The sequence below is a fragment of the Amphiura filiformis genome, chromosome 1 (assembly GCF_039555335.1).
Source record: "Amphiura filiformis chromosome 1, Afil_fr2py, whole genome shotgun sequence".
NCBI classification, from domain to species: domain Eukaryota; kingdom Metazoa; phylum Echinodermata; class Ophiuroidea; order Amphilepidida; family Amphiuridae; genus Amphiura; species Amphiura filiformis.
In genome coordinates, this window is record NC_092628.1 from 63828454 (window position 1) to 63854787 (window position 26334).

Here is a 26334-nt window from a genome sequence, read left to right on the forward strand (position 1 = left end):
CAAGAGGTCTGATATTACATTGTATGGTGATTGATTGCAAGAAAGTCAATGGCTGCCGTATGTCGTTTTGAAATTACCATTGTACATCTATAGCAGAGTATCCAACATTTGCCAGGTGCTGAACTTGTGCATCATAGTGGCATTTGAGATGATCTGCAAGTTGACAGACAGCAGCTCAAGAAGTTGCACATATTGGTACCTCTAGGCTTGATGTCTGCAGTACTGATTGGCAAAGGGAGATGTATGTACAGTGATAAAAAGCTAGGCATTTATTGGAGGGTTGGCTTTCTTGCACCTATTAAAAAGATCTTTTCACAAGACTATGTGGTCATTGTGTTTGAATATATGACAGTGGCGTGTCCAGGGGGGGTGCTTTGAGGGCTGAATCCCCCGCACTTTGTTAAAAATTATGTAAAATCAGGCGTTTTTTGGCGATTTTAGCCATTAAGCCCCTGCATAACTCTGAAAGCCCTCTGAGCCCCCCGCAGGAACAGATCCTGGACACGACTTGTCATTTTGAAAAGTTTAAGTACTAGAGATTAAGGTAGAGAGGAATTATTATCACATTATGTACTTGTTTTATAATACATGCTAAGGGGGAAAGCCCTTTTTGTCCTTGTAAGGCCAAACAAAATGATAGACCTTTTCCATCTATTAAGAATAAACAACCTGGGTCTGTGAACAAATTTTAATCTTTATCCAGAGCAGCCAGTGCACACAAACATTGAAAGAGAAAAGAGTGCATGTGGCTAGATTTGAACCAGGGACCTTCGTAATACTAGCACAACACTCTAATCCAACTGAGCCACAAAGGCATGCTGCAGAATGAATTTCATCGCATTCCTAGCGGAAGGTATTGGAACTGCATATTTATAACAAATCGCATTTATGTGCGCTAGCTGCTCTGAGCAGAGATTAAAATTATTTCATCCTATCAACCCAGACAACTAAGTAAGATAATTTCAACCTGGGTCTGTGGTAATTAAGATATTCATTTTACTTCTTTTTTCATGCAGTGTTTGTGTATTTTTACAAGTTTCTGATCTATCTATCTTACCAAGTTAAGTTCTCAATGGAAATATCGGGGGAAATATATAGGCTTTTGTGTTTCTCGAATTGCTGCAGCTTCGAGAGCAATAGAACAACTTCTTTTCATGGCAGAACTTTAAATATACTATTACTATGTTGGAGGCATTAAATCATTTAATACGTATATGCTGCATGTATATTTTTAGAATAATTTTTGCTGTTTTTATGTGATACTTAATATGTATTTTAGGGTCTCATCCCTATAATTAAAAAATGCATTTTATTTCAGATACTGTTAAAGTCAATATTTTTGCGAGAAGATATTTTCGAGATTTTGTCAATTGCGCGAGTATTAAATGTCGCGGTTTTGATATTGATGCAATAGAAACCTAATGCAAAAGGTTATTTTCGCGAGTTTTTGTCCACTCGCGAAAATTTCTACTTTTACAGTAGTCTTGTGTTGCCCACCTTTACTCCTAGGCATTTGTAAAATTATGGGTGATCACCCTGAGATATCTTCAACATATAGTGCTCCAAGAGCTAGTGTGCTAACCTCTAAGTGGTATTTATTCCATAAAGCTCCTGGAGTATAACATGTTGAAGGAATCCCAATTTTGCTGATAACTCCAAAAATGGGTTGAATTCCTTAGATTAAGTTTCTTTGAAATTCATGGCAATTGCCAAATGGAATTAAAAAAAACTAACTACGTTAAAATGAAAGCAGGATAGAAAACAGCGATTAACAGATTTGATACAGAATTTATTAAGTAAGTAAATTATATGAAGGATCCAAGTGTGTTATATGCCATCAAATATAACCTGATCCACACAAACATACTTGTTAATAACTGAAGAAAATTGAATATTCAAACAGCCTTATTGTGGTGTATAAGAGGGGTAGCCAGATTGTACTTTGGAGGGATTCTGTTGAACCCCACATTTCAAAATTGTGTGTTGAATTTGCACCCAAAGATGCATATTGGTCACTCCTGAGTTGATTTTGATGATTAGTACTCACCTAATCACCTGGAGTACAACGTAATATCTGATATTTTCCAATGTGCCTGTTTTTTTTACACCTTGAAAGATCTTTAAGTGGAGTATGATTCATAGCATCAAATCTATTGGCTAACCTATCCATATCAAAAATAAGCTAACCTAGTGAAATGTTATCATGAAGCGCTTTTATCTATGCATTGGATATGCCCAACACTTGAGTGAGAGATGTATCAAACCACATGATGCAATGTCAAGTGAATATATAATGATGACAGATAAAATGTAAGTAATGTTACTGTTTTCAGTAACATAGATACCTTAAAAGATAATTTCTGATGTTTTAGAGGATATTTGGTTCATCAGCTCCCATGTAAAAAAAATACAATCCTTAAAAATTCATGGTTTACAGTCATTATATGGTACAACTTTGGTCAGTGATAAATTGACAGGCTAGTAATATGAAGTAGGGTAAAGATCCTGGTGGGCTTTTAGACTATTTGCAGTCGTAGTCAAATTGATTGTTGCCAGGTCCACTGGTTCACGCTATCTGTGTTCAGAACCATGATCAAAATGATCACAACACCAAGTTGATGGGTTGCTAGTAGGTGTGCAAACCAAGCATGAACCAGTAACTAAGGTGTGACATATTCTCTATGATGGTGAATTACAAAATCCTGCACAGCTTGCTTGTAAAACTCAATTTCTTGATATCCTAGTTCTGTTGTTATTTAAAACTAAGTGCACTATTTTCAGTAAACATTTCGAGGCTCTTGTATGACATGAATGGTAACTTTGCTTTCAACCCAGGAGATGTTTAGCTGAACGTAGCCTACAGCATGTACAATATATTATCTCAAAATCACATGTGAAAATGCACTATTCCAAGGAGTTGTATAGTCTCACATACGAGGAAGTTGGAATATGTTGCATAAAAATCTGACATTCAAATTCACTAGTATATATGTTTTGTGATTAAGCACAATCAGTCTGAAGTCAGACATATTCAATTTTCAGTTTCTTTAGGATTGTAAACAGCATTTGCAAAGCTACATTTTGCAGAAAACCCCATTGAATTTGGACAACCAGTTCAAAAGATGTGAGCAGTTAAAGAGTTTCCAAAACAAAAGGAAATACTTCCTTTGTTTGGCTATATCTCGAAATCAATATTTCCGACTGATTTTGCTTGATCACATGACATTATCAGTTCATGTGCCCAATGTCTGGAAAAAGAAAACTCATAGTTTGGCCCATTGTGGAATTAGATTTCTTTGAAAGTGATTGAATCAAATTGCTGTTCATCAACACTCAATTCCAGGGTTCAATTATAATCATCAGATTATTGTGACATAATAACATGTCCCTATCTACATATAGAAGAATTGTATCCTATTTTAATATGGTATGTTGCAGTTGACTTGTATATATATTATTTGGTTCACTGCAAGTTCGGTAGTGACGTCAATGCTTTTTTGCGGTTGCGCTGCAAGCGTGCCGACAAAGCACTCTTTTACACATGGGTGTATACTCTGTGTGATAACTTTATGCACGCGATTCACTACTGCGGCCAGAGAAATACGCACAATCGCACATACATCACTACCGAACTTGAGGTGAACCAAATTATAGGTGTTTCTCCAAGTTTTCTATTTGCATACAGATATGTATTATACTGCACTGTTTTTAAATAAAACTTCAAACAAAATGCACAAAATGAATTACTTCTTTTATTATTTGATATGCTTGTTTTACAAGTTGTGACAACAGATCACATCCCACTTGTTTGCAGGCTGTTCCAGTTAAAATCCATACACCCTTAAGGCTGCGATCACATAGAAGTATATGGTATACGGTATTTGCTATACGAAAAACGCTCATTCGATCAGGCTGAGTTCACATAGTATACTCCTATGTGAACTCAGCCTGATCGAATGAGCGTATTTCGTATAGCGAATATACCGTATACTTCTATGTGATCGCAGCCTAATGTAATAAAAAGACATGACCTTAATCATCCACATAGAAAGTGCGAATTTTAGATGGGGTTAGTTAGCTGAGTAGGTGACTCCATTTGAAATCAACACCCCCTGTGTGGGAGATTAAGGCCATGTCTTTCATTGGGGGGTGTATGGGTTTCAACTGGAATAGCCCATTTGTAGCACTGAGTAGAAAAACAAAATCATGCCAAGTCTCTCCCTGCAGTTTTTAATAATTTCTACAATTAAAGGGGTATGGTCCAATTTTTTCATGTTCTGTTTTGATATGAGAAGCCAAAATGTGCATAAAAATGCCCCATAGGATAGTACATACTTCTCAGGGGCGGATTCAGGAATTTTCAATAGAGAGGGCGCCGAGCCACTGCCCACACAAAGTCAGACGCCGCTCTGCAAAAATACATAAAGTCGGGTGACACTCTGCAAAAATTAGAGGGGGTGCGCGCCCCCCTCTAAATCAGCCCCTGCTTCTTTTTGTGGTTACCATTCAATTCACCATAATTTTTTTCACACCATCTCACCCAAATCTCAGTTTTGATGAAGCTGTGATCGGGTCACGCCCCTTTAATATCATGAATTTTTTATGTTGTCATTTTTATTGCTTTTTAATCAATCCAGTATGACTGCATGGAGGCAGACCATTTGCAAATACAAAATAGAAATATTCACTGAACTTATTTAAAAATGGAAATATTCACTGAACTTATTTCATAACTAATGCCCCTGTTAGACTTTGTGCAGCAAGCAGCATGACGTATCGGCCAATGACAAGCCTTGATTGTGTCCATTTGTCTGCAATGTCCGTGCGTCATGCCGCTCAGCGGCAAGGCAGTATGAAACCAGCATAAGTTAAGTTTAGAAGTTTCACAAAATCTTCAAATTATTGCAGGTCAAAAAGTGGACATGCCTTAAAAGATACAAGCTGTTTCCAAATTGTTAAGTTATTTTGTTCCAGTGGGTTTGATATATGTGATGTGATCAAGCCAAATCAGTCGGAACTCGGAAATACTGATTTTGAGATATAGCCAAACAAAGGAAATATTTCCTGTTGTTTTGGAAACTCTTTAATTGCTCATATCTTTGGAACTGGTTGTTCAATTTCAATGGGGTTTTCTGCAAAATGCAGCATTCTAAATGTTTTTACTATCCTATAAGAAACTGAAAATTTAATATTTCCGAGTTCCGACTGATTTTGCATTGCTGATGTGATCGCATCACATATGAAAAGCAAAAAATGTGTATAACAAATAATTCCCCATTTATAGAACCACATTTTTGTTCCCACTGTCTAAGCATAACATATTTCTCAGGCGTTTAATTTTACTGGTGTGATGAGAAAAGTAGGAGCTTTCTTCTAATCTTAGTTTTCATGAAGAAAAATTGAGGAAAGAATTGTATCCTATTTTAATATGGTATGTTGCAGTTGACTTGTATATAATTTGGGTATCAGTATACCAATTTTCAAGAAAAAGCACCCAAATTTGCCATAATTGGGCGCTTTAATGGCATTTTTGCTTGGGCGCATTGGTATCCACTGAAAACTCACCCATCGATATACCAAAATCGCTGAAAAGGTACCCCAAAACCGTGGCACATCCCCGTATACCTTCAACCAGGAAGAACCCCCGGGGATGAGGCTACCGATATACAGTAAGCCAAATAATTAAGGTACCAGTTATGTTCACCCCCTGTATATCCTAAATAAAGGCAGATATGTCATAATTGGAACAAACCGCCAATAGCTGCATCTTTTAATCTTAACTTGAATTTAAGACCACATTCGTTGAAATTGTTCAAGAAATAAAGACACAACGATCAAAAAACCCAAGGAAGATTCAAATTTAAAAGTTGCAGTTTACCACATTGCATGCCCTATTGATTTGTACACAAAGCGTTCGTAAACAAGAAAACTAGCGCCGTGCATTCATTGATAAGCACAAAAAACTAGCGTAGTGCTTTCATTGATTAGAACACAAAGGTGCAACTTTTTATTTGATATCTTCATTAGGTTTTGGATCACCGGTTCTGTAATTCTCAACCAATTTCAACAAATAAGGTCTTAAATCAGAGCTAAAGAGTACAGGCATTGGCTGCTTGTTTTAATTTTGACACGTTTGTCTCTATTTAAGATATTCTTTTGCTTACTGTATGGTCTCACACACCTAAGTTTGAATCACCTGGTTCAAAAACGTCATGATTCAAAATCATTTCATTTCATTCACTAAAATCAGCAGCTTCTCTTGTTACAGGTGTCTGAAGTAACATAGGCTTAATGAATCTTGGTGATGATCATTTTCCCATCAATCATTAACTGTTAATGATGTTACTGATTGATGAGAAAATGATAATTAACTGAATTCATCAGCTTCTCTAATGACATGCAATTAGTGACGTGGGATCCCAATGCCACATTTTAAAAAGGCTTCTATAATCACATTTGCATGAAAACTCTCATCATAATCAAGGCAAAAAACAAGTTGGAACAATCAAGTAATTATTGTACATGTTGATGGCACAGGACTTAATTAAATCTGATGATGATTTTGAAGATGCATACTGTTGTAAATACAGCCTGTCTCAAAAAAAATTGTGCAAGTGAAAAGCGCCCTCTGTGGCAATTAGAAAATACCGTTGTGACATAATGCTTACATCGACGTCAAAGGCATAGTCTTAGCTCTCAAATGTCGTTTAGTCTGTTCAATTTGCTTGTTTTAATCTCGAGATATGCTTACTTAACAACGAAAGGGTAAAATCACAATTGTGCCACTTTTACTAGGCAAGAGGGCTGTACATGTAAATCAATGATAGCATCAAGTTTTTCAAGAATTCCTTCGTGAAATCAAAAGAATGTATCAATTACACAACAGTGCAAAATTGTTTTTAATGTTTTATCATGATAAAGGTATAATGATTCTCCTTTTCCTCTTCCGACAAATTAAACAATAAATAAATATTTCACATTCTGCTGTAAAATTAAATACATGTGCATGTCAATGATTTTACCATGGTAAATACTGTTCTTTTTGTCATTCAAGACATGTTAAAAGGCAAACAAATATTACACACTTAAGGGTTAATGAACTTTGACAAGTTCATGAAATGTGACAAATTAATGAAATTAGACAAAATAATGCACGCGACCTGGTATTGATGCGTCTAATGCACAAGCCACGAAGGGGGGAGTGCATTAGACGCATCAACATCAGCTATCATTGATTTACATGTACAGCCCTATTCCCTAGTAAAAGTGGCACAATTGTGATTTTGCCCTTTCGTTCTTAACTAAACATATCTCGAGATTAAAAAGAGCAAATTGAACAGAACAAACGGTATTTGAGAGCTATGACTGTGCCCTTGACGTTGATGTAAGCATAATGTCACAACGGTATTTTCTAATCGCCAAAGAGGGCGCTTTTCACTTGCACAATTTGTTTTGAGACAGGCTGTAGAGGGTGCTTTAGAGTTGCTGGTGTATGCCCATGGGGTATTCAAGTTTGGTTTGGGTAGGGGAGGGGTGTGTCACTGAGAATTTGAAAGTAGACTCATCAATATACCAATTTTAAAGAAATTTGGATCCATCTACAACATACACATAGTGCTTCCACTCTTCACCGTAACTAAAACTCATTGTTTTTTCACCCATGGGGCAATATTGAAGACTCAAAAATGTCATTTGAGATGCTATACCTATTAGTACATCTTGTTACCCTGATATGATTGCAGCATAACTCATTTTAGCCAAATTGATATTTTTTCCCTCAACTCCCCATCAAATCATTACCAAACATGTTTCATTATCAGAGCTTTATATCCTAAGAATAGACAAGTGTTCTAACCATACATTTTAGGAGATACCCTTAAACATGATTATTGTTTTTTTGTATTTTAACTCTTCATATATTTTGTCCCTTAGCATCTTTCATCTCCTTTGCATCTTCTCGACTTTCTCCAGTTGCATCTATCTATCTTTCTTCTGCTGCATCTTTCTCCTCTTACCATCTTTCTTTCTCTTTTTTTTTTTGTCTCTGTGTCTTTCTTCCACTGCATCTTCTTTCTATCTTTATATAGCACATTTGTCAGTGGTGGGACCATACACAGGACTAATTGACAAAACATGCCTTTCCCTTATCAGTCAGGCGAAGTCCATCATCTGTCAGGATCTTGCAGCCACTCATATTTGTAAACTTGATAAATCTGACATTTGGCCTAAAACCGACAGTTTGCAGAAGCCAAGGATAGCTCAAAAAGCTCAGAAAAATAACTTATTTCCATTAAGGATTTTTACTGACATTTCACAATTGAAAGCATGGCCTTTTGTGGTATGATATGATATTTAACTGCCAAACCGTGGACTTATGCACTATTATGGAGTGTAGCACCTTCTGCTCCTCTCTTACGACCATGACTGTCCACGATTGCTGTGGGTCCGCATTTTATGAGGGAAATGTCATAAGTGGGTCCACATTTGTCAGTGAAAAACACCCCCCCCCACATCAACTAAGTATAATTTCCACATTATCTAAATGATGATATGTTGGTTCTTTATGTTCCTTCCACAGTTCAGTAGAAGCTTTTTGTAGCATTTGAATGGGAAAAGCGTGAATTCCCAGGTCATTGAAAATATCTTGAAAACGGAAGTTGTTCTGTAGTTTCCATTCTTTGGTTAACGGTTGCATCTGCATTCAAATGAAACAAAACAAAATATTACATTATTACATAGGACAACCCACACAACTAAACTGGAAGTTTATAACTACAATGTAATCAACAAGTTATCATTGACCGTCTGAACGTGACTATTATCTTCATTATATAGGGCATATATGAAGAGCTCTGTTGCAAAAGCCCTTACATCCACTTTTGGCTGAAATTGAGTTATTGGTATGATATTATAGTGTGGGTAACAATACACATTTTGGTGGTTGTTTGACCTTCATATCACCTTCCCTTCCGGATATATTGTATATTTCCTGTTTGGAAAATCTAAGGGAATTTCCAGAAATCTGAACTTAAAATGAATATAAAATTTTAACTATTAAACCCAAAGGAACTGTTTTGGTGTCACTATGTTTGAAAGAAATCATTGTAATTAACAAAGGTTGTAGCTTCTGAAATGCTCAAAAATGGCATTTTGCCGGATTTAATTAAAAATTCATACCCCCGGTAATTAAAAAAGTAAAATAATGCAATATTTCAATTATTCTTTTTGATTTTGAAAGCATTAGTCAAGTTACATAAAGTAGTGCAAAAAATGGGCTCAAATTTGATTGCAAAGGTCGTTTCTAGAAAAGGGGTAAATTTATTTTGTTGCAAAAGCCCTTACATCCACAAAAGGCGCGACATAAAATAAATACTAAAATAAATAGGAAGGCTTGAAAATTGTACCAAAACTATTCTTTTAGTTTCTATTCATCAACACTTTATCTGAACCCAAATTGAATCAAATCGATCAAGTAATACTTGCACAATTAAAAAAGCTGTTTTTCTCAAAGAGTCAAAAAGTGGATGTAAGGGGTTTTGCAACATTATTATGAACAGAGCTCTTCATTTAATGACACAGCTAATTGCAGAACCAATAGACATTTAAGGGCGGTCTTAACCCTAGAATTATGGAATCTTTTGGGCCTCATAACTGCTAAATTGTTGGTCTAAAGAATATAAAAGTATACATTTTTAGAATGGTGATTGGTGAAGACTTGATAAATTCATATGTGAGGTCAAATTTGGGCCAAAATGCTCATTATTGGAGAAAATCCCCCAATTTTTTTTTAAAACTAGATAAAATATCTAGGAAGTGTTTTTGTATTTTTTTAAATTTTGAGAAATATTGTTGGTCAAAATAAAAAATAAATAAAAAAACAGTTCCTAAATATTTTTATCTAGTACGTTGAACGGAAACATTTGGGCCAAAAAAACATTTTGGGGGATTTTCTCCAAAAATGAGCATTTTGGCCCAAATTTGACCTCACAGATGAATTTATCAAGACTTTGCCATGCTAAATATGTGTACTTTTATATACTTTAGACCGACAATTTAGCAGTTATCAGGCCTAAAAGTTTCCATAATTCCAAGGTTAAGACCACCCTTAAGAGATAAACACATGATTTGTTTGACATACCTTGACTATGTACGGGACTATCTCGGTTAGCTGTCTTGATGGCAACCTGTAACATAAAATTGGATCAAATTTAAGATTGCATTCTTTTTATTAGCGCTGGCATGGTAGGAATATATCTGGTCTTACAATTGAATTGATGACAGCATGCTCAATGGTTGACTTAAGGAACCAATTCAACAAGCCCTGTAAAGTGAACTATATGCAAGAAATAGTTTACCCAAGCTCGACACTTTAAAAGCAATAATATGCGATTTGGATAAAGAATAGATATGATAGTTTTCACTGATCACATTGTCCTGTTTTAATTTCAAGTCAAACAAATTGGGGCATTTCATTTTTCATTCCACCTACAATGCATGTATGAGTTCACAGGTCGTATTATTATTGAGCGGAGCTTCATGCAGCTGAGACGTATAAATAAGATGTAAAACAAATAGCGATATGCACACAGTTTATGGCACTGATTGAATGATACAAATGAGCTCACATGTACCAGACGTGTTAGCCATCACTCAATTGTTAAACCTGGAATAAAACCGGAGATTTCTGGATTTAACTTAAAATTTTACTGTAATTAAGGGATCTGGAATGAGTGTTTTGAGCGTAAATTTTATAAATCTAATGATATATTCTTAAAGTGTATGTAGCTGGGAGGAAAAGCCGACGATCAATTGAAATATCTGACCTTTCATATTGAAGATATTCCCAAAAAGACCAATTTTTTTGGTGTTTTGGGAAAAAAATCCATATCTTCAATACAAAAGGTCAAAATTTTCAATTGATCATCTGCTTTTCATCCCACCTACATACACTTTAAGTACATATTATCAGATTTATAAAGTTTACTTCGAGTACTGTTAAATATCAAAAATATAAATTTTTAATCATTTGCCATAAAATGTGTATTACATTGCGAATTTCAAAAAATCACAATTATTTGATATCAGAAGGACATTCTTCATATTCAGAATGCAATTCGATGTCTGATGTGCTCTAATGTCCCACAATAAATACTGTCCAAATGTTCATACCCCACCCCTTAAAGCACTTCAGGCTTAATCTTTCACATGGTATTTGAGTACACCACTGGGCATTTCAATCATGCAAAAAGTAGAATTCTAGAAAAATTCAGGGTGTCACTGTGGAGCAAATCATATATTATGGCTTTAAGTGGAATTGGGCTATTCCATTTAAATTTCACACTACCCCTGTGGAAGATTTAGCTTAAGTCTTTCACAGAGGGAGTATTAGTTTTGAATAGAATAGACAATTACGTAACTTCCATTTGAAATACCCACTCCAGCTATGGAAGATGTAGGTTAAGCCATAATACAGGGGGAGTATGAGTTTCAAAATGATTAACCCTGGCCAATTACATTTGAAAAATATACTCCCTCTGTGGTAGATATTTCCAAAATCTTCCACATTTACACTTGGTCACTTTGTGATGTATCACATTTGAAGTGATGTTAAACTGCATCTGATTGAATGTCCTAGGTTAAAGGTCCGTAACCCGATCAACAGCATCATCCCCCCGATTTTTCTCATTGTTGATTAGTTTTTGATATCATAAAATGAATCGTATTTTTCTCATTACCATCCTGCAATTTGACGCTTCAAATCGATGTATTTCGAAGAAATCTTGAAAAACCACCTTGTTACAGGCTACCAGTTGGTCGCATTTTACACGACACGGGAGTTTTGGGTAGTCATATAGAATGAAATCGGAATAGATTCGGAAGACTTCACCCCAGTACCAATTCGTCCGCAAAAATACATCAAATAGGTCAAACTATAGCTGGCGCTATAATGATATAAAACAAAAAACAAAAATAAACAAATACATAAGAGGCAAAATAAATAAGGAAACATGACCTATATTGTCAAGCATGATACGAGGAATGTGAAAAAAAATATGAGAGCACCTCCCCCCCATTAAAAATTTAGTTCAAAAATAAAACAAAGAAAAATCATAAATATGTGAAAATGTGAAAATGTGCATGATATAGCTAAAAATAAAGAAATAATTAAACAAAGTAAATACAGCATGGGCTATCTTGTCAAGAATGATAATGAGCGCAATGATATGTAATGTTTTTTAAGATTAATCAGTATGAATAGAGGGTATAAAAGTGTACAGGGGCGAGCCGGTTTTCAGTGCCAAGGTGAACACTTCCTGTTTCCACCAGGACATGCACTCGGCCGTTGTTTCGGGATGCCTGACCAGAATGCAATTCACGCGTACCAGTGTATTGGCTTGCTAATATGCTAGTTATTCACATTTATGCTGAAATTGTTCCCGTTTTCTCACATAGATGGATAAAGGGGACAATATTTGACATTGTATGTAAGTTTGAAGAGAATCCATATCCTAAACCGATAGGGTTACTCCCCTTTAAGGAAGAAATAAAACAAAACAAAAACAGCTATGAGACGTCTTTGAAAAAGGTGCAGCATGTACCAATCAAAGACAAGTGGGGCATACAAGGTCTAGTGATTTGGATGCCTGAAGTTGTCACTACGTTCATTCAAAGGCGTAACACATAATAGTTCCCAAAGTTAAAAATGACCCCTTTATTTTGCACACTTTCAAATTTTGTACCCTATTTCGCACAAAAACAGGAATGAGGAATCTATTCTTTATGCAACTCACTCATTATTGCTTTAATAGGCCTATTTATAATAGATGAGTTACACAAACAAAACAGCAGTACATGTAAACTCCTCAACAAAAGTTTGGAAAGTTTTTTCAAGCATCTGTATTTCAAATTATTTGTGACATATTCATATCGTATTGCATATCACTGGATAGCTACAATACTCCCCTTTACAATGACACCCCATTTGAAACAATAACATTTTTCACGGCTGAGTACACGCCTTGTGAATGTAGTGGGGTCTCAAAAAGAATTTGCCAAATTGACCATTATTCTGTGCAGCAAGCTGCAATCACATAACTTTACAATCTGGGACCTAATGCAATCCTCTAAGATGACACCGCTCGCCCCACATAGCCATGGTAACGACTACCTACAGAATATGGGAGCAGAGTCAAAATGGCCTGCCATCAGGCCAGACCCGGGGGCCAGACCTCAACCCGATTAAACACTTGTGGGACCAGCTTGATCGTGCTGTGCATGCCAGAGAAGCCCATATGCAACCACATTAAATGACCTGCCTCGAATCTGTGTTGAAGAATGGAATTCCATCCCACAGTAACATGTAACCAGGTCGGTGAGCAGCATGAGGAGAAGGTGCCTGACTATTGTGGCTGCCTGTGGTTTTTCCACCCGCTATTGAGGTTAGTGGCTAGCGTTGTTTGTGCACAGATACATGGTCAATTTGGCAAATTCTGTTTGAGACCCCACAACATTCACAAGGCGTGTACTCAGCCGTGAAAAATGTTGTTTCAAATGGGGTGTCATTGTAAAGGGGAGTATTGTAGCTATCCAGTGATATGCAACACGATATGAATATGTCACAAATATTAAATTGGAGATACGGATGCTTGAAAAAACTTTCCAAACTTTTGTTGAGGAGTTTATATACACTCAAATGCATATAATTTTATACCTAATTTTTAAATTTCAAGGACACAGTCATCAAAAACACCACTACTTTTTAAATATCACAAACATTTATGTCCGCGGATATACCACTTTTTCCGAGAAATTAGGAACAATCATGCATACACATAGTCAATGGCAAGTGACAACAACAGATTTGGACGTTTTCCTCAATTGTTCACAATAGAATCAAATTAAGTTTGTTCTCATCACTTAAGTGATTCCATGACATCAATACAATTGATTTAATGAGAGCTAATACCTGATCATTATCATGGCATGTGTCTGATAAAAATACCTTTTGTCATCAACTACCAGTTAATTACTACAGCTTAATTTTTAATATAGCTTATGTGTATATATGATCACCACAGCAACTGTATAATTATGTGATGTTCAAAATTACAAGGCTCTTTTGATTGGATTAGGTGTTGATGGGGTGCGGAATGCGCTCCTACTGTTCTCAAACGCTATAAAAGAACAGTCGACTTATGAAGACCAGCAAGAATAATCACTTCTCTTAAAACACACTGTGTGTAATTCACTGTCTCTACCTGCCAACATCATGTTGACAACAAACAGTTCAATATTAGGGCTTCAAAATACTTCACATTCTAACGATGCTTTGCAGGCAGCTACACTAGCCTGGTATATATTTGTTGGTATTACCGGCCTAATTGGAAACGTCATTGTACTCATCGTTCTCATCACTGCACCTCACATAAAATCCACTCAGATTGTCATCATCTGGCTTGCTCTTGTTGATATTCTAGGATGTCTTCATTTACCATTCAAGTACCAACTACTCTACAAAGCTTCTACTTTATCATCAGGGACATGTGCAGTGTTTTTTTCAATTATTGTTTTTACTAATTGTTTGAGTCTCTTCTCTCTTGATATAACTGCCATAGAACGGTACAAGACATTACAAAATATTAACAATGTGCATATGACCAACAAAGCAATTTGCAGGCTGTTGGGACTTTGTGTTTTGATTTCCATTTTCTTGGCTGGCATTCCTCATTTGGAACTTCATTTAGTCTCATACAACAATGAAGAGACATCATTCTGCAAACTGAACACCTCTTTGCATTCTATGTATCTTGGAGCCCTTTCTATTCTTGGTTCAGTTATTTTATTAGTGGTACTCTATGTAAGAATTGCTTTACTAGTACGCCGCCGTATTGGACCCAATACTGAGGCACCTTGTCAACAACATCAATTTGAACTTCAGAATGTATCAGTCACTCCAACTGATGAATGCCAACCGCACCAGCCAACTCACCAATTACAAAATGAACAATTTGTCAATATACAACTTCAGCAGCAGCATCAACATCCTATGTCCAATCAACATTCCCCTAATGTACCATCACAACAATCTGTGGACAACCATGTTACAGATCCGGACAGATGGTGGCAGAATGTTCTACATGAAATCCATCAACTACAAGATGGTGAACATTATGAAACATGTGACATTGGGGAATGTCAGAATTCCATAGTTTATATAGGCGATAGTAATCTTTATTTCCCATCAAACTGCATTGTATCAGCTGAATCATCAGCAGTAGTCAACTCAGTAGAGACAGAAACAACAAAATCAACAACAGCAATTATAGTGGAGTCATCAGAGAATGCAGCAGAAGCAGTAACAACACTAGCGGGTGATCAACCACTGGCAATGGAAACCCCTTGTAATGAACCCTCAGCAAGCTGGCAACAACTCCCTGGTGTAGTCATTAATGATCAACAACTTGACTTGACCAAAAAGACCAACCTGTCCCACAACTTGAGACTGTACTTGGATGTGATGGGAATGGCACTCCAGATATTCCAGACTTACAACCACAACATACTTCATGGCTCTACAAAAAGGTAACCATAATGATGTCACTTGCTAGTACAGTGTATGTTGCTACATATGGGATACATGGTGTGGCACTACTAGTGTCCGATCAATTTCGTTCTTTCTCTACAAACTTTCTTATTATCAATCACACAATTAACCCGTTTATATACAGTATTGTGAATGAAGGGTTCAGAGAAGACTTCAGGGTCATCTTCAATAGAGTACAAAACTTTCTGAGACTATTGATAAGATGATTAACATTCAAAACCTGTACATGTTAGTGCGATTTAATCTGATGGATTTCTACATAATTCAAACAGACACAATATTGACTTATATATGATAAACAAAACCATCCCATTAGCCACTTGCGGTTCGCCATTATGCACTATATGCGGGAGAGCCTCGAACTGGCAGCATACATGAAAGGAAGAATTACGTAACCTTACACAGAATGTTATATGACTGGTTCAATTCCCATTCATGTATGCTGCCAGTTCGAGGCTCTCCCCACATAGTGCATAATGGCGGAACTGCAAGTGGCTAATAGCCTTCAATCATCTCTGCAACTTCAGACTGTCTCATTATCTGGTACAAGTCACTCATATGGATACTGATCTTTTTTCAAAGCTTCTGCTGAACTTTTAAATGTTATTTAATTCACATGTCAAAATTTCACTGATTGGAATCCAATTCAAATTGGCTCAGAAAATTCAAAAAGTCACATGAATTATATACTGCAGCTTATTTATTCATTGAATGTATGCTTTCTGTCATGTTTTGGTTAGTATGTACATGTTGCTGTAACCGAATTTGTATATCTTGCACTTCAATGCTGCTCATTTATCTGTTTACTCTTGGATAATTTTCTTAGTGTGTTTTTAAAAGTACTTTGACCAATTTCTGGATTACCGGGGCAAAATTTACAAAAATGTCAGATGTGCATCATTCTTTTAACTTGTTTTAGATCAATTTTAGCTTCTTTGGCCCATGTTAGAATAAAAAATTATATATTCCTGCATGCTTTGCACACAAGTCCCAGTGTTAGCTGGTCAGCGGGACAACTCTGCCAATTGAAAATTTTGCCATGTTTACCACTGCTCACATACAAATTGTTAATGCCAAATAGTTGTTATTGAAAGGGCAAAACCAGTCCGGTTAGTCCAAGGGAGCAAAAAGCCAATTATAAAAATTGTCCTGGTTCATGACTATTTGGCCAAAAACAAAACCTCCTGTACCATAATATATACCTTTATATCTGATTTCACCCCAAATAAGAAAATGTAGTAAGTAGGATTCTGGCTCTTACTCACCACTCTGGTTATGCTCCAGGTCAAAAACTTGGTAACATGCAACCTGACATACCTTTCACACATGTTGCTGAAGCTATTTCCTATGATGATAACTTGTCTCAATTGCAATCCCCAGTTGGCCCATAGTAAATTGTTGTATAGTGGCTTGCCACAATGGGGCATGTAGAAGAGAGTGGTTTCATTGACACACCTTTTCCCTTCCTGCGGGTAAAACAAGACATTTAATCATTTTACTAATCATCATTTCCCAATCATCATTGAGGAAAAAAAACATATATTCATATAACAGAGGTAACATGTTTAATTGTTTATGTATATATCATAGTTATCAGGTAAATACAAGTTTAAGGAGCAGTGGATGTTTGCCTCACTGTAGCCAAATATTTTGAAATTTCCCAAAATTTGGCATGAATTTATGTTAAATTTCATTTACTCTGTCACTCACCTTTTGGTCTTAAATGGACATATCTTGAAAAAAAGGAGTGTAAATAAACATAAATAAATGATAATTAATATCATTTTGATATGTTGGTGTCCTATGTAGAATCAATAGCCATCTTCTCTAAAATATATGCTTGTAAAAATTATTTAAGGGCTTGGATAGCGACCTTTGCACAGTATTTTTGTAGGACCTGAGAGCACATCAGCCACACCAAATTGCATTGTCGACCTAAAAGTTTTATGTGTTTTGGGGAAAAACATTTCAATACGAAAGGTCAAAATGTTCATATGATGGACGGCTTTTCCTCCCAGCTACATAAACTTATCATTAGATTTATAAAGTTTACTTTGAGGAGGAGGGCGCTGTTTGGTTTGCTCGGAGTGAGACATGCGATAGTTTTGCTCCGATTTTGGCTTCAAAATCCCGATGCTGGCAGAGTTATTCGTGTTTTGTTGTGATTTAACAGATTGCTGATTAACTATGGGTCCTAAGGGTCAACAAAGGAAACCTGATAGAACACCAACAAAGCAGGTGCCTCCAAAGAAACAAAAACTGGCGTCATCACCAGAACCAAATTGTGTTATCATGGACGACATCAACGAGGTCAAGGGTCAAGCTAACAATATGGCGACCTCCATGGCCACGAAGAAGTTGCACTTTGTCAACGAGTACAATGGACCCTCAGGTGAGAATGATTCTCCAAACATGCCAAAATGGTTCAGACAATTTGAAATTCGTTTGGATCAGCGGCTAAACAAACTTGATCAGGTGGCTGAGAAGATTGAGAATCTGGCGTAGATGGTGGAGGAACATGATCAGAAATTTGCTAGTGTACAGTATGATATGGCTTCTCTCAATGAGCGGTTCAAGAACCTGAAAACAGAGAACGAGGAACTATATTTAAAACTAGATGACCTTGAAAATAGAGGTAGGCATATTAATCTGATATTCCATAATGTTCCGGAGAAGGCTGAAGCTCGTGAGAATTGTATGGAGACCGTTAGTGACATCATCAATAACTATGTTGGTTTTCAGCAACCCTGTGAGGCTATTGTTGAAAGGTGTCACCGTACAGGACAGAAAGGTGATAAACCACGCATCATCTATGTTGCTTTTACATCGTATGCCGTCAGAGAAAAAGTTCGTAAAACTTGCATCTCTAAGTTTAAGCAGAGTACATACAACGGTACCAAGATCGCGGTTGGGGAAGACTTGTCGAGGAGGGACGTCCAAGTACGCAAAGCAAAAATGGCTCACTTTAAAGTCCTAAAAGAGGAAGGGAAGCGTCCTTTCTTTCTGTACCCAGCATCACTCAGATACAGAGTTAATGGAAAGCTCATTTCAGCTGACTGAGCCGTTTTCATGCATTTCTTTGCATCCTTGTTATAACTTTAAATGTTGAACTTTGTGACTTTACAATGAAGACGCGGCCTCTCGCTATTTTTTTTAGTGATGGTATTAAAAAAGAACTGTAAAGCTGGTTACCATTTTCACACTTCGCGATCTCTGTTGCGTTTGTATTTGAATCGGCCTTTTCGTAAGTGTGATGAGATAGAACTTTGAGATAAAGTTATCTCATTTTGTTGCACATACTTTGTACATGTAATTTCTTAAATTTTATAGCATGGTTCTTGAACAATTTAAAAGTTGTCATTTTCTCGTCTTCCATACTATGTACAAGATTCAGGGGTGTGATTTGTTCAGGTTTTTCCAGAATTCTGGCCAAAATTTTTGCCTTTTGGGTGATTTTTAACCCGTCTTTGGGTATTTTTGCCCGATTCCGCATTGTTTTTCTGGGGGTTTTTTTTCTTCTTTTTTTTCTATTTTCTGGATATTTTCAAGCTTTGAATCGCACCCTGAATATTGTTGTTTTTCATAGATCAGACCTCATTGAATTTTGTTTGAATTTTCAACAACATTTGTTATTATATGTTTCTACAAAATGTAGCCCATCTTGACTGGAAAGCAAGGTTCTGGTAATGCTTCTTCACTGCTTGGGTTTGAATGCGCTCACCGGGGTCACCCAGCGTCTTCAGCTGTTTATTTCTAGCTTGTGGTAAGATTGAAGAACTGCGTAATTTCAATTTGTATTGCGCTCTTTATAAGTTCCTAACATGTTTCACATGGAGCTTGAGCAATGTGAGATTGGTCATGTTTTCTCCTCATCCATGTTTAAGATGATTGTCCATCGATCAGGCTTCACTGAATCTTTGTTTCAATTTTCAAAACAAAATGTTGCATTGTTTAAATTCTACATGTTTTTCTTGTCTAGAGAGCAGGATGACACTTCTGCGCTGCCTGGATTAGGTGCGCTCCCCGGGGCCCTTTCGCCGGGTCGACGGGCGTCTTCCGCTGAAGGTGCCGGTTGGTCCGGTGGGGGTGCTCTGGCGGGTGTCCCGGGTTTGGGTCGGTGGGGTGTTGTTTTGCTTTCTATTTACATTTTTTCCTAATGTAAGCATGAATTTGCATAATTTTTTCGTATTTTGACCATTTTAATACGGTCTTGTTGGTCGTGTTTTACTAAAACTTTTAGTGCATAAATTTTGGGTGGGTTTTTTTGTTTGTTTTTTTCTAAAATAATCAATCATTCAAATTTGTCTTTTGCCAGCACTGTTGGATTTTGAACTACCTATTGACTTGCTGCCTTTGTCCCAGTGTTCAGGGCTGTTGCGTGATTTGAGGCCCTGACTTCGTGCGGCGTGCGCTTTTCAATTGCGTGTTCTTAATCAACTTTTTATGTTTTTTTCCTCCTTTTATGTTTCCTTCTCCCTTGTATTTTTTTTTGTAATGTTTGCAGCTGTACATGTAATTCAAGATCCAACTACATTAGGTTTTGTGTATTCTACAGGTATGTTAGGGATATTGAAATTATATGCAGTGTTTAGAATGACATACAATGTACATGTGTGTTTTTATTGTAACCTTATGAACATTCAAGTATTTACATCAGAAGAGGATATCTTTGGGATTTTACTACCAATAGTTAAATGGTTCTAACTTTAAGTACTTTTAACTATAGAGGTATTCAGGACACTTTCAAGCGTAAAAAGTTTTTCATTACCTTAGGTCAATAGGAAGTGATATTATTTTTCTGCAGGAGACCCATTCTTCTACTACAGAGGAAACATTTTGGAAAACACAATGGGGTGCTCATGCCTGGTTTATGCTTCTAACAGCAGAGGGGTGGCCATTTTGATTAGTAATTCTATTTCTGTTGATGTTAAATCCATTTATAAAGATCCTAATGGAAGGTTTTTAATTTTGTCTGCTGTTTTGAATGGGTTCCCAGTTGTTTTGACAAATATTTATGCCCCTAATGCTGATGATCCCCAGTTTTATTTGGATGTGTTTGCCCACTTAGATAAATTTGATGGTTCATCCCTTGTTATTGCTGGTGATCTAAATTTAGCTTTAAGTGATCTTGATTACCGTGGTTCTCGTGCTCGCCATTCAAATATTAATGCAAGTGAAATGGTCAATATTTTGATCGAAGATTTGAATTTAATTGATGTATGGCGGCATTATCACCCTAACCTTAGGCATTATACCCGTCATCAACACAATCCTAATGTTTTATCAAGATTGGATTATATTTTGATTTCAGAGAATATGATTGGTTCCTGTTATGGTTCTAAAATTCTTCCTGGGGTTAACTCAGATCACTCAATTGTTAATTTGAAATTTGATTTGGATCCCAACCCCCGTGGCAGAGGCTACTGGAAATTGAATTGTAATTATCTTTGTAAAGATGCTGACTTTATTAAATTTATTAAAAATAAAATTGAGGAGTTTAAAATGACCAATCTATGTAACACTGATTGTAATTCCAATTCTATTTGGGATGCTTTCAAATGTACCATCACTGGTTATTGTATTGAGTACACATCTAGAAAGAAGAAAGAGAGAACATCCTCTAAGAATAACCTTATTAATAAGATTAAGGAGCTTCAACTCAAATTGGTCGATGGTCTTGATGACGATGCTTATGCTACTATCAATGATGAGCTTAAAGAGTTAGATTCCCAGTTGAATAAGATTGTTGATTTTGAGACTGATGGGCTTATCACTAGATCCCGCTGCCGTTGGGCAGAAGAGGGTGAGAGAAGTTCCAAATACTTCTGCAATTTGGAGAAAAGATCTAATGAAAAGAAAAGCATTAATCGCATCAGGACTGCCGATCAAGATATGATAACAAACAAAAAGAATATTCTGGAGCAAATTCACAAATTTTATAGCAAGTTGTACCAATACTCTGGTATTGAAAAGAATTGTACTGAGTATGATGTAACAGTTAATGATTTTTTAAATCCTCTTGATATTCCCAAGCTCTCCAATGAAGATAAAGATAATCTTGATCAGCCCCTTTCAAAAAATGAGGTTTTTCAGACTATATCTTCTATGAATCACAACAAATCCCCAGGGTATGATGGCTTACCCGTCGAATTTTACATCATTTTTTGGAACGACATTAGTGATATGCTTCTTGACTCTTTTAATTTTTCTTTTGAAAGTGGCCTTCTTAGTTTGTCCCAAAGAAATGGAATTATCACTTTATTGCCAAAGAAAGATAAGGATCTATTGGAAATTCAAAATTATAGACCAATCTCACTTCTTACTACTGATTACAAAATTATTGCCAAGACTATGGCTAACCGCTTAAAGGAATGTATAGGGATTTGATCCATTCAGACCAGTCTGGCTTTTTAAAAGGCAGAAGCATTGGTAATAACATTAGGCTACTTTTAGATGTAATTGATTTTACTGAGGCGAATGATATCCCTGCTGCTGTTATTTTATTAGATATCCAAAAAGCATTTGATTCGGTCAGTCATGAGTTCCTCTTTAAAGTGTTGGATCATCTTAATTTTGGTGAAAATTTTATCAAATGGGTTAAAACTTTTTACTCAGCCAGGAAATCTTTTGTTATTAACAACGGTTTCCTTACAAAATCAGTCAATATGGAACGGGGCATATTTCAAGGTTGCCCAATCTCCCCATACCTTTTCCTGTGTGTCATGGAGACGCTTGGGAGTGCAATTAGGATTAATTCCAATATTAAAGGTATTTCGGTTAACATGAAAGAATTGAAAGTGTCCATGCTTGCTGATGACACTACATGTTACATTAATGGTTCAAAGGAATCATTTCAAAGTCTGTTTGATATCCTCAACACTTTTGGTAAATGCTCTGGTTGTAAGGTAAACATGTCTAAATCCAAATCAATTTGGATAGGCTCTAAAAAAGGCAACCAAGAGTTTCCATTTCAAGATAAGGGGCTTTGCTGGGTTCAAGACAAATTCAGTTACCTTGGTATTAATTTTTCCCTCAATCTGAGTTTGTTGTTTGACTTAAATTATAAGGTGAAACTAAAAGGCTATATATTTGTACACAAATACGGCTATACCCGCATGTTATCGGTTTACACAAACTTACAGTCCTTATTTGCTGAGGACTTATTGTCAGTCTCTCTAATTCACAGTGAAGCTATGCAATTTGATAGATTGAAATTCACAATATGCAATTTGATTAGGAGAAAGCTATTCCAGAGGGAGTATGTAAATTAAATGGAACAGCCAAAGGTATGTAAATTGAATGGAACAGCCTTAACGCTTCACACATGGTATTTCCAATTATCATCATCTATAATTATTATAGGCCTAATACGCTATTGAAATTCACAATATGCAATTTGATTAGGGAAAGCTATTCCAGAGGGAGTATGTAAATTAAATGGAACAGTCATTTCAGAGGGAGTATGTAAATTAAATAGAACAGCCTATTTTGTGGCCATTTCAGAGGAGTATGTAAATTAAATAGAACAGCCAATGGGTATGTAATTTAACTGGTACAGCCTTAACGTTTCTGTCATCTATATTATTATAATTACGCTATTGTCTGTGAATGGGGTGGGGTGGGTGTTATTTTAAACAATATAATTCACAGGTGCAATCTGTGTACAAACTCCGAGCACTGAAGCTGCTTTATTTGATGATAAACGGACGGCCCTTTTTAACATTTGGGGCCCTGGCCCATAATATTTGACTTATGAGGCTGTACACATGTTGAAGTATAATTCTCAAGTGCTATCAGTAGACTCAAGCTGGGCACTGTAGCTGCTTTATTTACTGAGTAACGGCTGGCCCTATGTTTTAGCGTTTGGGGCCCTGGGCCCATACTATGTGACATATGGGGCTCATATGTACATAAAACAATATAATTCTCAGGTGCAGTCTGTGTACAAACTATGAGCTCTGAAGCAGCTTTATTTGATGAAAAACGGCCGGGCCTTTGCTTTAACATTTGGGGCCCCGGCCCATAATATTTGACTTATGGGGCTCATGTGCATATGTTGAAATATAATTCTCAAGTGCTATCAGCAGACTCAAGCTGGACATTGTAGCTGCTTTCTTTACGGAGTAACGGCCGGCCCTATGTTTTAGAGTTTGGGGCCCTGGGGCCCATATTATGTGACACATGGGGTTTATATATACGTATAACAATATAATGCTGAAGACCTATTAGTGTACCAAATCTAAACCCTGTAGCTACTTTATTTGCTGAGAAACGACCTGCCCTTTGTTTTAACATTTGGGCCTCTGGGGCCCCTAGTCTTAAACATCTGGGGCCAAAATGGGCAGAAGACACATTACAACTTAGGGCCCATACATGTGCCACATATGAGCCCTAGTGCCCTTGTAGTTTTATAGCTGGCCTTGTTAATCTGTTGCCCCTTATTTTAACATTTGGGGCCCTGGGGCCCATAATATATGACATATGGGACTCATGTATACTTGTATATATAGAGTACCCTGGAGCTATCAGTGTACCAACTCAGGGCCCTGAGGCTGCTTCATTTGATGAGAAACAGCATGCTTGTATTTTTACATTTGGGCCCCTGGGGCCCGTGACCTTTGACCTCTGGACCAAGATGTGCAAAGGATAAATCTACGGGGTAGGGCCCATAAGTGTATCACATATGGGCCCTGGGGCCCTTATAGTTTTAGCACTAGCCTTGTCAATCTGTTGCCCTTTTTTAACATTTGGGGCCCTGGGGCCCATAATATATGACATATGGGGCTCATGTATACTTGTATATATAGAGTACCCCTGGGGCTATCAGTGTACCAACTCAGGGCCATGAGGTTGCCTCATTTGATGAGAAACGGCATGCTTTGTATTTTTACATTTGGGCCCCTGGGGCCCGTGACCTTTGACCTCTGGGGCCAAGATGGGCAAAGGATAAATCTCTGGGTAGGGCCCATAAGTGTACCACATATGGGCCCTGTGGCCCTTGTAGTTTTAGCGCTAGCCTTGACAGAATGTTGTGTTTGATGGAGGAGAAGAAGGAGAAGAAACCATAGAATGGCAATATACCCGTTCATGCTTCGCATGCGGGTATAACTGAAGCAAATTGAACAAACCTTAAATTGTTGGAAAGCTAGAAGTTTGTCACTCATTGGTAAAATTTGTGTCATAAAATCTCTTTTACTTCCACAGTTGTTGTATCTTTTTTCTGTGCTCTGTATAAAAATTCCAGAAACTTTTTTCAAAAATTTAAATAAATTATTTTTAATTTCATCTGGAATGGGGAAATGACAGAGTGAAGAGGATTTTTATGTCTTGATTATTCTTTGGGTGGTTTACGTATGGTTAATGTAAAGTTTTTTGTGGAGGCTCAAAAATTGATTTGGGTAAAATATTTACTTGATGACAACTATGAGTGCATGTGGAAATCTCTTGAGATTTCTTTTCTTCAAAAATTTCATTCTGATGTTAAAATTCTGTGGAAATCTCATGCACCTGAAAGTATTCTTTCGCGTCTGAAGAATGTGCAGCTGGCTGATTCAATAAGATCGTGGTATTCTTTTAGAGATAAAGCCACTGAAGACCTTGGTTATGAGATCCGAGAAATGAGGAGTCAGAATAGCACTTGTATTTGGTTCAATAGAAGTATTAGATCCAAATCAAAACAGTATTTTTATTACGATTCTTGGTATACTAAAGGGATTTGTACTCTATCTGATGTTCTTTATGATAATCTTCCCACACCAGTCTTAAAATCTTTTGACGACTTAATAATTGAATTTGATATCTCTTACAGAGATAGGAGAAAATATAATGTGTTGATGGATAGCATTGTTCATTATTGTGGGATGCTGGATGATTTTGAGGACCAGGATTTTGACACTTTCGACATTTTCTCTAATAATCTTATCCTGGTCCCCAGGGTCCCTCGCTACACTTACAGTATAATGTTAAACAAGCTTCCCCCTGAAAGAATTCAAAAATTCTGGGAAGATATCTTTGAAGATTTTTGTGATAAGGGGAATGTAGGGTGGGAAGAAATTCATATCCGAATTTCAAATGTACCATTGAGACTCAATTAAGATCATTTTATTTTAAACTATTCCATAAGGCAATTGCTTTCAACAGCTTTCTTCTTTTGTGACAAATTTCCCGAAACTGTGGTTCATGTTTTTTGTGAATGTGATAAAGTTAAATGTATCTGGAATGAGAGGTTACGGTATCGCACCTTATCCTAGGACACCACCTTGTGACAGGTTGATGACCTATTCAGATGGCCTGAAGATGCACTTAGCCTCTCAAGATAAAAGTGAGTCCAGTTGATTAGTTTTATGATTCCAATTTAATATTAAGATCATGTTATAATTATGTAAATATCAACAACACTGTTTTGTATATCTATAATCTTACCTCGTTGCATGTGATCAACTGGAAACCAAGTTTGGCTAGTACGTCTTGTTCTTGGCATGTAAATTTTGGATCATAAACATAACATCTTCTTAATGAGACCTGTAAAAATTCAATAAGAAAAATTGCTTTCATAAGAGGCCGTCAGCCTTTTCCATGGGATCCGCCATCTTGTGGGTACTGCTGTTCTGCATGTCATGTGTTAGACATTACGCCACCGATTACGCGGAAGTCGCAGCACGTGACGCACATCTTTAGTTGACGTCACAATGACTACCTCTATAAGTAATTCTATTACCCCACGACCAGGC

At 36.7% G+C, this 26334-nt stretch overlaps 1 protein-coding gene across 2 annotated transcripts in view; it reads right to left on the reverse strand.

Moving 5' to 3' along the window:
• Positions 1-3806: 3806 nt before the first annotated feature.
• The window catches only part of LOC140150768 (SRR1-like protein), a 29531-nt gene continuing 7003 nt past the window's right edge, over positions 3807-26334 (reverse strand). For both annotated transcript variants that reach the window (XM_072172883.1, XM_072172874.1), the window contains exons 4-7: positions 26027-26125; positions 16922-17070; positions 10139-10184; positions 3807-8695 (exon numbers count right to left, since the gene is read on the reverse strand). In XM_072172883.1, the coding sequence (XP_072028984.1) occupies positions 8513-8695; positions 10139-10184; positions 16922-17070; positions 26027-26125 (477 nt within the window). In that variant the 3' untranslated portion in view covers positions 3807-8512. The remainder of the gene's footprint in view (positions 8696-10138; positions 10185-16921; positions 17071-26026; positions 26126-26334) is intronic.